A 12,785-nucleotide genomic window follows, 5' to 3' on the forward strand; every position below is an offset into this window, starting at 1 on the left:
TGGCGGGAACTTTTTTTTTATGCTATGAGGAACTTTCTGACACATAGATAAAGTCCCAAGTGTCTGGTATTTTCAGCCGCACTGGTACATCAGGCTTTAGTAGTATCAGATTGTACTTCAAATTCCTTACGTGACAGAAACTTGCTTTCCCACTCGAATCGATGCTATCTCTCTTCTGACAGCGAAGGTGTTTTGTTGTCATGCTGCGCTCATGATTGTGAAAGGGATCAATCCAGCTTTCTTACGTCAACTTACAAAACCATGTCACAAACATCAAACCAGAGGCCCGGAGACTCCAGTTTTATGAAACTGCAGAAGTGGAGACGCCTCCTTGCAGACAGTCGTCTAGACGCCTGCTGCCTGTCCTGCCGTACCTGGATCAGGTTGGTGCGGTGATTCAGCTGCTGCGTGTGCATGCAGGAGCGTGTTTACCGCCTTCTCTGACACGTTCGTGAACTTCTAGTTGAGTGTGTTGGCTCTTGTATAAGAAGACGTGTAGGTTCCAATAAACCTGGGTGGCAAGTCTTTTCATCCACAGAAAGATGCCTTGGGTGGGATGAAGTGACAGAATTATTGCATTTACACAATAACAGTTCTGTAGCCAGCTACAAGTCTTTAAGTTCTTGTTTAGGGGGTTTTCGTCCATTCGTCCTTGCAAAATGCCTCTGGGTTTGTCAGATTCATAGGCACTGCTCTTTGGAGGTCTATCGACAGACTGTTTTTTGTGATTTTAATGGTCGAGGGTCTGTGAGGTGGATCCATCAAACGGGAACTCGTGTTGAAAAAGTCGCAGTTTCTGCAGAAACTATGAGGGTTGCTGTGGTCAAAGCAAAAATCTCCTCCAAGCTCAGACAGTACTGGAGAGCAATGTAGAGAAAGTGTGCTGCACTCATTCTCTCAGCTGAAGCAAGTTGTCTTCTAGTATCTTCCAGTAATCTGGGCCTTTCACCCATCTTTCAATTGTAGCAAGACACTTGGTCCCCACTGAGTAAAAACATCTCCGCAACATGATGCTGCCACCCCCATGCTTCACTGTTGGGACGATGTTTATTAAGGAATGGACAGGTTTGCTTGTAATGTTTTAAATATTTTTTGTTTCACCTGACCACAAATCCTACATTTTATTTGGGTCTCTCTGATGGTTTCCAGGTGTGCTCTGATGTGTTTTTCTTCAGTGCAATTCCATTCAGTCCAATGGCTTCTTTCTTGCCTTCCCAAAAAAGCCAGTTGTTTTTGACATTATTGAGTGCGGCACCTTCACTCCAGCCTCAATCACTGAACTCTGTACCTCCTTTAAAGTGATTGTTGACCTCTCTGTGGTTTCCCTGCAAGACCCCTTGTTGCTCCAATGCTGAGATTTAAGGGACGGCCTTATCTAGACAGTGCCTGGGACAACTTCTGAGACAGCTTCTGTTTCCTCATAACTGATCACTGGGATATCTGAACACTTATTTTATTAGATATTATTTTATTTGGACCTTCTCTCTCTTGACTTGATCTAAACATACCTTGCAAAATGCTTTTGCTCTTAATTTTTACAGTTTTTTTCTTTCAGATTCACAGTCCGACCAATGAAGTAAAAGTTAAATGAGATACAAGTAATTGAAAACTGACTGTGTCCTCATCTGGGCAATATGTTTAATTGGCAAAAACTTGATGGTTCCTCAACATTGAAGTATAATACTTATGGCAACAGAATTTGGCATTAGAAGACATTGTATGCAGTGCGCCTGTCTGTCATGCAAAGCTATTTCTCCACCCTGTTACTCTCTTACTCCCTCAACTAACCAATGGCTGAGAGGCACCAGCATCACTTTAAAATTTGAAAATGCCGCCATCCAGTGGGTTTTATTACCATAAAGGAAACCATGAAAATCAGAGAACAGACTACTACAAAAAGCCACAGTGAATTTCTAAAAATAGCCACACTCGATGCTGTCACACTGGCTGAAAATATATAACCACACAGCTACACACTACTGCTGCTGGCAGAAAAAGCCTACATACCGCACACACACATACACACATACACACAACAGACTTGCACGTATGTTAGCATGCACATTACATGTTTGTCAGGTGCCCAGTATGTGAAGACACTGTCTCTGCAACCCGATCATTACACCTCATTTCTCATGATAAACTATCTGATAATACCATACCTAAATGTCTGCTTCTCCAGACAGAAGGATAAGGCGAATAAACACAGCCAGACCAGATAACAGAATCAGATAACTTCTAAACCTGTAAGACTTTCCCCAACATTTTCATAACATGAAATGATCAAAACAAAAACATTGACGAGCCCCCATAGATTTTAATGGACTGATCTGAGACTTGTGTGCACTGGAAGCAAGAATACCTATCAGCAGATGATCTCAGGTTTCCCTAAACTAGCACAGCTTGTACATTTCACATATTTCTGTAAACATGCTGGCCTACATGTTTTCCTTTGGAACACAACTGCCCAGCTTTGCTTCTGGCTGCAGGTTTCAAGTCTATTTCAGGGGGAAAAACTCAAAGTCTATATATTGTATAAATGTTCGTCTTGTTCACTAGCTATATATTTATAAGATTTTATGAGATATTATTTTAAACTGAAAACAGCTGAAAATAGCTTTAGGAGTATTTTGTCCCCATTAGTATATTTGCCCCCTGTAGGCACAACCGTGTAATTGCGTTTAATTGCATTAAAGTCCTACACGCTCCCACAGCGCCATCTGCTGGACACAGCTTTTGAAAACCACTGCTGTTCATGTTTGTGCCTGTTGCGGTTATGTGTATAATTTTATTATTATTATTATTATTATTATTATTAATAATAATAATAATAATAATAATAATAATAATTGGCGAATCACCCTGTTCACCCTGTAAACGCCCTGAAAGAAAACGCAAACCTATGACATCTGCTTCGTGGTCCGAGTGCGCCATCTGCTGGGTGTGATCTGTATAGTTTAATATGGTTTTATTTGCAATCCCTAAAAAAGTCTGAAATTTTGTATATGTTTTTCTCTACAGTTCAATGTATAGTCCAATGAGAAACATTTATGTCAATTTTTGCATGTTTTTAGTTGTCTCCATGGTTTGAACTCTGTAGCTGATCTGTACACTGTGTAAATAATTCTGGACGAATAGACCAATAGAGATTTATATTTATATACATATAAATATATCATATCTATATAGACCAATAGAGCTCTAACATTACTTGGAATAAGCTCGTATTCTTAACTTTAAATGAGTGTTAATGTAAAATTTGTTTGTCTTCTCTTGTTTTTCATTGGACAGCGATTTTATCTACTGTATTTGATTTTGTTTTGCCCCACGTGCCATGTACCTTATTTTGAATGACAAGAAAGGTCGTTTCTAATATTAAAAATAATTCTTATTTTTTTAAGAATCCAAAAATATCTTGATAGTTTATCTCAAAAATATCAAAAACGATGTCTTACGAGTTAGAGACATATTTAATTTGTTGTAATAATTTCCTGTGAGAAATAGGAGAAATAGTAGCTCTATATCTTAATAATTTAATTAAGGAACTGGACATCCCCTTTAAAATGCTACTGAACTACATATCCCATGGTTCACCGCCGCCGCTTCGTAGGAAGTGGTAGCGGCTGTTCCTTTTGTTCGTTTGTTTGTTGGGGGAGGACTTGTACCTACCACATACGACATTTCTGTCTTTCACTGTAAAGAAATTATTTTAAAATATGGTTTCAAATAAAACTCAATAGGGGGCTACACGACTAGTTGTACAACCTATTAATGTACAAGCTTCGAATTCAAACAGCAGGGGGCGCTCTGACCACTTTCACGCCCCACGGCGAGTTCTTTTCTGTACTGAGGAATATTTCAGATTCAAATAAATCATTTAATTTAATAATATATATAAAGGTATGTGTTTCGTTAGTTATTAATGTCTATATTTATATAATTACCCATCAAACATCAATCATTTTTTTTTACCAGAGAACTACGGCTCTCGTCTCTGAGTGGACGTTTCAGGATGACGACACATCTCCACAGCAGCCCTTGAAGTGGACGGGTCGATGTCATCCAATCGTAAGCGCGGTGTCAAAATACAAGCAGCTGGTTGGTTGCCCGTGGCGCGAAAACAGTCACGTGGCCACGTCTTTGGCGCGAAAACCTCGTCAGAGCTCGTGGAGCTTTGTGTGTGTGCAAGAAGGAGAGAGGAGCCGTAATAACTCTGTAACAACAACCGCCTGTAAAAATGGACATCGCCGAACCTGCAGCGGAGAACGCGGGCCAGATGGTCAAGGATGAGCTGGCTGAGAAGTGTCAGAAATTATTCCAGGCGTTTTTGGAAGAGTAAGTTAGCTAATGTTTAGTGTGGATTACTGTAGGTAGGTAATACTGAAGCGAGGTGATCAGACAGACCCCGGAATTCATTCTTCCACAGTTTGGGGAACATATTTAGTTTTTTGGTTAATTAAATTATACAAATCTTAATACATGCTTGAATTAATAATATTATTGTTTTAAGTTAAATAAAATAATAATGCAATTCTGTGGCTAAAAAGTTCTGCACCGTCGACGTTAACGTTAGGCCGTGCTGAAGTCGTTAGCTAGGTAGCTAGCTATCTAGTGAAGTTGTGAGATTTAATCCGTTTAAGCAGTTATTTCGACGGTTTATGATTTATTAATGCTCATTACACGTTTATAACGAGGGTGTTGTGACTGTGGACAGGTTTCAGAATGGCGACGGCGAGATGAAGTATCTGCGTGATGCAGAGGAGCTGATTCGCCCCGAGCGGAACACGCTGCTGGTCAGCTTCACCGACCTAGAGGGCTTTAACCAAGAACTGGCGACCACCATTCAAGAGGAGTTCTACAGGTAACTTGCGGATGGACTCAGACTGATTAAGTTGTTTAGCTTTGTAAATATATTTATTTTTTAGCTATAATCAGACCCTTTTAACGCATTGCATACATGCTACACTAGAAATGGGCCATTCAGGGTTTGAAATGTACAGTAATGCTCAGAAACCTGCAGCAGGGTTATTATCTAGGACTAACAGCACTGCACATTTAGTGGTGCATGCAGTGCTTCTCAACAGGCTGCCAGCCTTTCTCCAAAACAGGGCTTTTCTGCACATCTGGAAAGTCTGCAAATATGCAGAAGTTCAAAACACTGCCACCTTGTTTTCACATCTGGAACAGGATGAACGGATGTTTATTCTTGAGTAAACATGCAAAAGAAGCTGAGATGTTTAGACCATTTCAGGGAGTTCAAGTTCCCTACCAGTTCTGTATATCTTCTCATATTTACACCTCACCACAGTCTACCCGATACTTGTGGTATTAAATAATCTCTATTCCCCTTTAAAAAAAGAGGACTGGACAAGTTAAATGTGGAAGAAAGCTGTTCAGAAATGGGGTCGAACACCCCTGCTTCACGGTGTAGCCCACTAGACATCCATGTTTATTTTTCAGTCGTATAATCAGTAGAAGTTGTGTCATCGACATGTCTGTGTTGTTGAGTTGTGATTTTCCTACACTAAACTGCTATTTTACTTTCCAGAATATATCCCTTCCTGTGTCGGGCAGTGCGCAACTTTGCCAGGGATCATGGGAATGTTCCTGCTTCCAAAGAGTTCTATGTGGCCATTCAGGACCTACCAACCAGGCACAAGTAAGAAGCACAGAGAACAATTAATAAATGTAGTTCTTGCATAATGTGAGCATATTATTAAAGCACCTGAAACTGTTATAATATAACAAGTCAGTGTACGTTAGGTTATGTGCTTGGAGGGTTGGACTTATTATTTAAATTCGAATGAAATAAAAAAAAATGCTTTATGGAATAAAATGATATAAGTTATAAATAAAGACCACAACTGTTCAGTTGCTCACAACATGTAGGCTTATTTCCTAAGACTGTCTCTAATGTTCTGTTTGTTGTGATTGTCTCCAGGATCCGAGAGCTGACCGCCCTGCGTATCGGCTCTCTGGTGCGCATCAGTGGTCAGGTGGTGCGCACCCATCCCGTGCACCCAGAGCTGGTGAGCGGTACCTTTCTGTGCCTGGACTGCCAGAGCGTCATCAAGGATGTGGAGCAGCAGTTCAAATACACCCAGCCGAGCATCTGCCGCAATCCTGTCTGCAACAACCGCAGACGCTTTCTGCTTGACACCAACAAGTCCAAGTTCATCGACTTTCAGAAGGTTAGAGAATTGAAGGTTTGAGTTTTGGTCTGATGATTGTGCAGGAATATTGGGTTTTATGGTAAGGGCATTAAGGTTGAGACTGCCTGTCCTGTTTTGGAGATATTATAAATATTGAAAAATAATTTTGCTAAAAAAGTAAATTACATATCAGTAGTTGTTCTTTAAAAATGTGTTTGGTTGGTACTGATTGGTATTTGGTAGTGCTGACACTGAGATTTTGTGTTACCCTAAAAACAGGTGCGTATCCAAGAAACACAGGCAGAGTTGCCACGGGGCTCCATCCCACGAAGCATGGAGATCGTCCTGCGGGCGGAAGCAGTAGAGTCAGCTCAAGCTGGAGATAAATGTGACTTCATCGGCTGCCTCATCGTTGTGCCTGATGTGTCCCAGCTCGCAACTCCAGGTACTGACTTCTCAGCCAGTTAGAGCTCTCAGATTCTGGTCAGTCAGTGTAACAGTGAATCTGATCGTTGTAAACTGCCAAATGTGCCTGTGATGAAAATGTACATGACCACTGTTGATGGAATGGCATTCTACACTCTTCTTCAGTTGCTAATGTTCTCATGAAATCCGGTTCTGCAGAACCATTCACGGGTATTTTTATGTGTCTAAGGGGTGCGAGCAGAGACCAGTTCTCGCACAGCTGGAGCCCAGGGCTATGAGAACGAAGGGGTCCGTGGGCTCAAAGCGCTTGGAGTCCGAGAGCTGACATACAAACTTGCATTTCTGGCCTGTCATGTGTCACCTACCAATCCCAGGGTAAAATCCAAGCCCCACAGCCAATCATTAAACATACACGTGAACCAGACCTCTGGGATTTGTAGTTTAAACGAGTTGTGTCTTGTTTAGTTTGGTGGGAAAGAGATCCGTGATGAGGAGCAGACAGCTGAAAGCATCAAGAACCAGATGTCAGTGAAGGAATGGGAGAAGGTGTTCGAGATGAGTCAAGATAAGAACCTCTACCACAACCTGTGCACCAGCCTCTTCCCCACCATCCATGGTCAGACACAAAGAAACACCACACTCTTGTACTTAGGTTCAAATAAATGTGCTTATTGGACCAAACCATTACAATATGGTTAGAACTTATAACAAATTATGTGTGACAGAATGAGGTGCAATGAAGTAGATTAATTACTCTGTTGATTATGCAGTTGACGGATAAAGTAGAGTGAATTGTTGTGTTGCTTTCTGTAATATTGATTATATACATTATCCATGTGTAGATTTATATGTAAAATAGAACTTACATAATCACAATTAGATACAATGCATACAGTAAATTCAGTATTTTCAAACTGTCTATACTGTTATATTAAAATGTTTTGTGTTTGTGAACAGGTAATGACGAGGTCAAGAGAGGCATTCTGCTCATGCTGTTTGGGGGTGTTCCTAAAACCACTATGGAGGGCACGTCTCTTAGAGGTGACATCAATGTCTGCATCGTGGGAGACCCCAGTACAGCCAAGAGCCAGTTCCTGAAGTAAGATTCACACTGTGGCTGTATAGATGCAGATGTTTTTACAGTGATTCAGTCATGCTAATTAAGTGGTCACAAATAAGGTCTAGCTTTGAACTGTCTGGCAGTTCTATTTCTACAGTGTTTACTGACCCTGTTACTGGAGTCAGCAGTCCATTCATGACTGCACGTTTTAGTGTTTTTTTCCACCAGCAACCCACGTATCCCAACCCATCAGCTAACCAACATGTTCTTCATGAGTTAAAAATCATTTAAAGAAGGTGTGGACTGGATTGGGAAACAACAATATTAGCAAAGTAGACTAATTTAATATTATCATAGAGCTCTGTTTCTGTGTCCCGCCGTCTTATTCTTACCAATGCTATTTACAAATGACCTTCATTAAAATGTCTGAAATATTTTAGTACTGTGATTCGCAGTATGCTGATTTTGTAACATTTTTTTTTTCTCAGACATGTGGAAGAGTTCAGCCCACGTGCAGTCTACACGAGCGGGAAAGCATCCAGTGCGGCCGGTCTCACTGCTGCTGTGGTGAGAGACGAGGAGTCACACGAATTTGTCATTGAGGCTGGAGCTCTGATGCTGGCTGACAACGTGAGTAAAAGCAGAAAACATCAAGCCATACATACACAGACATTTGCAGTTCACATCACCTTGTTAAATGGCCATTGACTGAAGCTGGACCGCAAGCCTGGTCACCAAAAAGCACTCCATTTTGGTGCAAATAGCACACTTACATTAGCAAGCTTGTCAGACATAAAAAACACCCAGTCACAACAAAATGTGCTAGCCACAGAAAATAAGATGCACAAGTGTGAAGGTTATGCCGGGTTTGTTACAGTGCAGCAAAGTTGACCTTTAGTATAACGCTGTATATATGTGGGCCACTCATTCAGAGGTCAGTGCAGCCAGAGCATGTCCCAAATTCATGTACATGGTGTGTTGTGCTTATCTGCAGGGAGTGTGCTGCATTGATGAATTTGATAAGATGGAAATGAGAGATCAGGTGGCCATCCATGAAGCAATGGAGCAGCAGACCATCTCCATCACCAAAGCAGGAGTGAAGGTAAGTGTACAGCAAAGCACGTCTTCAGCACATCACATGCGAGTCATATTTGTTTCATTTGGACAAACAGACTGGGTATGGCTAGACCTAACAAGGCTTTTATGAGATCAGTAGATCCAACACAGGTATTTCTGTCTTGATGGGCATTTTTATGTGTTTTCTAGGCCACACTGAATGCCCGCACCTCCATCTTGGCCGCAGCGAACCCTGTGGGTGGCCGCTACGACCGCTCCAAATCGCTCAAGCAGAATGTCAACCTGACAGCACCTATTATGTCCCGCTTTGACCTCTTCTTCATCCTGGTGGATGACAGTAATGAGGTGTGTGGCCTTATGTTTGATATCATGATATCATTGCATGACATCATGCAGTCCTGAAGCCATAATGTTAATATCTGTCTTTCCAACCAGGTGACTGACTATGCCATAGCCAGGCGCATAGTGGACTTGCACTCCAGGATTGAGGACTCTATTGATCGTGTGTACACTCTGGATGAGATCCGCAGATACCTGCTGTTTGCCCGTCAGTTCAAGCCAAAGGTGAGAACGGCTGCACACACTACCTTATAAGATATTAAATAAGTAATAATTTGAAAGACTAGATATTTACACAAATTAGGTACCACACAAAAACCTACTATTCAATGTTTAACATGTAGCGTATTTCATTTTTCCGTTACAGCTAACTCCTTATGTGCATCTATGTGTTGTAACAGATATCTAAGGAGTCAGAAGACTTCATAGTAGAGCAGTATAAGCGCCTGAGGCAGAGAGATGGCTCAGGCATAACTAAATCAGCCTGGAGGATCACAGTGCGGCAACTGGAGAGCATGATCCGCCTCTCTGAGAGTATGGCCAGGATGCACTGTTGCGATGAGGTATGTATCACAGTCTGTGAGCATTGTTGAATATCTGTCAGATCAGAAAACCCTAATTTGTTGTAACCTATTGCATTAAAGCAGCAGTATGTAGCATTTTTACCTTAAAATAACAGCTTCAAACTCATGTTGATGCTTGACTGACCTGTAATAGGGAGAGTAGTGCCTGTATTGTTGCTACCCCAGGCTCAGCACATCTACTGTGGCTCAAAGCGAGAATTCCAATTCCTGACTGTAGCGAGAAATTCTCCATGATAGGATTGCTGTCTCCATTCTTGCATAATGCTGCTTTAAATGTTATTAAAAGGATGTTTGCTGCATTTTCCTTCCTGTCTCTACAATCACACTATTTCTGCCTCTCTCTCCCTTAGGTACAGCCCAAGCATGTCAAAGAGGCTTTCAGGCTCCTCAACAAGTCCATCATTCGGGTTGAGACACCTGATATCAACCTGGACCAGGAGGAAGAGGAGGCTGTGGAGGAAGAAGAAGACAACCAGATGAATGGTACGGCCTTTCCCCCTCCAGTATTTAGTTCTACTCTTCCTGATTAATAAATGACAGAAATCAACCCTCTGAACTTTTCAACACCATCATTATATTCATTTCATATAATTCTTCTCTTTCTATGTGTTGTGTTTGGTTGGTTTTGCTCCAGGCCACGATGTGCCCAATGGTCATGTAGATGGGCAAGTGAATGGACATGTGAACGGAGAAGTAAACGGACATGAGCACACTAACGGGGTCAATGGTGAAAGACACAGTGGCAAGCCCTCACTGCGCCTGTCCTTTGCTGAGTACAAGCGCATCTCTAACCTCATAGTGCTGCACCTACGCCATGTCGAGGAAGGTGAGAATGCGCGCACGCACACACATGCTAGTAGATGTTCATGCATTGTGTTGAGTTTATTAGTATAATGATTGTCATTTGCAAACATTAAGGCAATGGTCTTAGAACCTTTCTCAGACTGTATGTAGGTGTTCATTAGGGTCATACAGGCCAGTCCATGTGGTACAGGCTACTGTAGGGTTTGCTGTGAAGAATAAATATGAATAGAACTTCACTGTGTGGCTAAACACTGGCATTGCGTTGACAGTAGAATCGGTGGTGGGATAATTCAAACTAGGGCTGCATGATATTGCAATATACGATATTGAAAAATACACAGATTTTTCTCTAAAAGTAAATGATCCGACTTTGTCCTCTGTGTATTGGAAATTAGACTGAAATAAATGGGCACCTATAATCTGGCTCTTGTATATGTCATTTAAAATGAGAACAGTGTTAATTTTCTTTTTGTATCAAGCAAGTTGTAGCACAATTGTGGTTTAATGTGCCTTATGTGACATTGCACATCTTTCAAAGTTACTATTGCACATGTACACATTACGCTGACTATGCTAAAATGATATATTGTGCAACCTTAATTCAGACAGTCAGCTTAAGATGTAAGACCTTAAAGTATTATAAAAGCATTGAACATGCCACATAGTGTACAGCTTCATGTTCCGTGTAACTCCACAAATCATTGATGGCACACTAAAATCTTCCATTTTTCACTTTTTGTAAAAAATTTGAATACGGTTGTTCAAGGTCTTCACATTGAATGTTGAATGGACCAATAGAAATGCTCCAGAATCCTGCCTGGTTATGCTGCTAGTCTTTGGCAACCGGTGCCCCAAGAGAGCACAAATGTGATTTTTTGTGACGATCCTTCACTTTAAAACTGCTGCACATAGCTATACACAACCAAGCAAACACATGCAGAATTACAGTATGCGGACGATTCCCACCCAATTAACAAATGCTTGTGTCTACAGAGGAAAAAGAGGATGCTCTAAAGAAGAGTGCGGTGGTGAACTGGTACCTGAAGGAGATTGAGTCTGAGATCGACTCAGAGATGGAGCTCATCAGTAAGAAGGCCATGATCGAGAAGGTCATCCACAGACTGGTGCATTATGTAAGGGAACCCTCAACAGTCGTTTTCTTCCTTTCATTGCATTCAGTTGGTCTGAAAAAAGTGTGCCAGTCGTGACAAACACCATCATTTGTTCTTTATTCGTAGGACTACATCCTAATCGAGTTGTCCCAGTCTGGCTTGAAGGGCTCTGCTGAGTCCAGTGGAACCGAGAGCCAAGAAGAAGACGTTACTCTGGTGGTCAACCCCAACTACACACTTGAGGACTAAATGTGTGCTTATGTCTTCTGTATTAGTAGTGTGTAAGGTTAAAAAATCAACCCCGTTTTACTTGGGGTTTTACATGAACAGTAGTGGCTAAGGCATGGTTCAGGACACAGACCATTCCGTGTTGAAATTCTGTTTGTGTCATAAATTGTGATCTGCACATTAGAGCTGGACTGTTTGGTGGACACTGTTTTAGCGTCCTCTGTGTGGACGTTTGGAGAAAGCACGCTTGAAAAGAAGGATCTGTGCTAAACTGTTGAGTTTGTAAATATGCTGCTTGTTTTTGGGGGGGGGGGTTTATTACCAGGGTTTCGCTGTTTTTAGAATGTCAGAGACTTTTTTGTCATTTATTATTGTTTTATCAGAATATTATTAACAAAAGCTCACAAAGAAGTGAACTCTCATCTTTTGTTAAAAAAACAAGATTCAAATGAGTAAAAAAATTTAACTATTTTTTTTGTCCCTTTCTCATCATTTAAATAGAAAACATAAATATTGACATGAATCAATGCAAAACTATCACTTCTTTTAAATGTAATGCCTTTCAGCATATTGGTTACATAGTTAAGTTTTTGGGAATTGTGGAATAGTCATTGGATTTAACTAGACATAGAATATCATCTAGATCTGTAGGACTTGGTATATTAGTGATTATAGTGTTGCTGTCTTGTTATGTGCCTGTGGACCTGGTTGGTGTAGCATAGTGGATAATAACATCACCATCCTAGGACCTGGCGATATTATGTACATCACGATACAGGGGGTACTATTTAATATATTGTGAATTTTAAAAATCACATTTTAGGAAAACTCAGTATAAAAAACACCATAATAAGCATAAAATCTGAGTAAAAGAAATGTTTAGTTTTTATGTAATCAGAACAGTCAGGTCTGAAGACGATACAGGAGGAGAAGATGAATCGATACAGTATTGCAAACAATATTGCAGAGTGTATCAATCTCAGGTGGATCAGTATTTTCATAC

At 40.9% G+C, this 12,785-nt stretch overlaps 1 protein-coding gene across 1 annotated transcript; it reads left to right on the forward strand.

Moving 5' to 3' along the window:
• The first annotated feature begins 4,198 nt into the window (after positions 1 to 4,198).
• Positions 4,199 to 12,082, forward strand: mcm6 (minichromosome maintenance complex component 6). Its single transcript, XM_072682892.1, has 17 exons — positions 4,199 to 4,335; positions 4,715 to 4,861; positions 5,549 to 5,659; positions 5,942 to 6,191; positions 6,432 to 6,597; positions 6,808 to 6,953; positions 7,044 to 7,194; positions 7,536 to 7,677; positions 8,127 to 8,268; positions 8,633 to 8,740; positions 8,905 to 9,060; positions 9,151 to 9,279; positions 9,456 to 9,617; positions 9,989 to 10,121; positions 10,273 to 10,464; positions 11,436 to 11,575; positions 11,681 to 12,082. Exons 1-17 carry the CDS (start codon positions 4,238 to 4,240, stop codon positions 11,801 to 11,803), a joined length of 2,496 nt encoding a protein of 831 aa, XP_072538993.1. The 5' UTR covers positions 4,199 to 4,237; the 3' UTR covers positions 11,804 to 12,082.
• The last annotated feature ends 703 nt before the right edge of the window (positions 12,083 to 12,785 follow it).

The sequence above is a fragment of the Salminus brasiliensis genome, chromosome 7 (genome assembly GCF_030463535.1).
Source record: "Salminus brasiliensis chromosome 7, fSalBra1.hap2, whole genome shotgun sequence".
Lineage (NCBI taxonomy): Eukaryota > Metazoa > Chordata > Actinopteri > Characiformes > Bryconidae > Salminus > Salminus brasiliensis.

Bases quoted from the DNA above. Each gene is read 5' to 3' on its own strand.
- mcm6 (XM_072682892.1), top strand. From the start codon at position 4,238: ATGGACATCGCCGAACCTGCAGCGGAGAACGCGGGCCAGATGGTCAAG. The intron at 6,192-6,431 runs GTTAGAGAATTG...CCCTAAAAACAG, and splicing joins AGTTCATCGACTTTCAGAAG to GTGCGTATCCAAGAAACACA. The intron at 6,598-6,807 runs GTACTGACTTCT...TATGTGTCTAAG, and splicing joins GTCCCAGCTCGCAACTCCAG to GGGTGCGAGCAGAGACCAGT.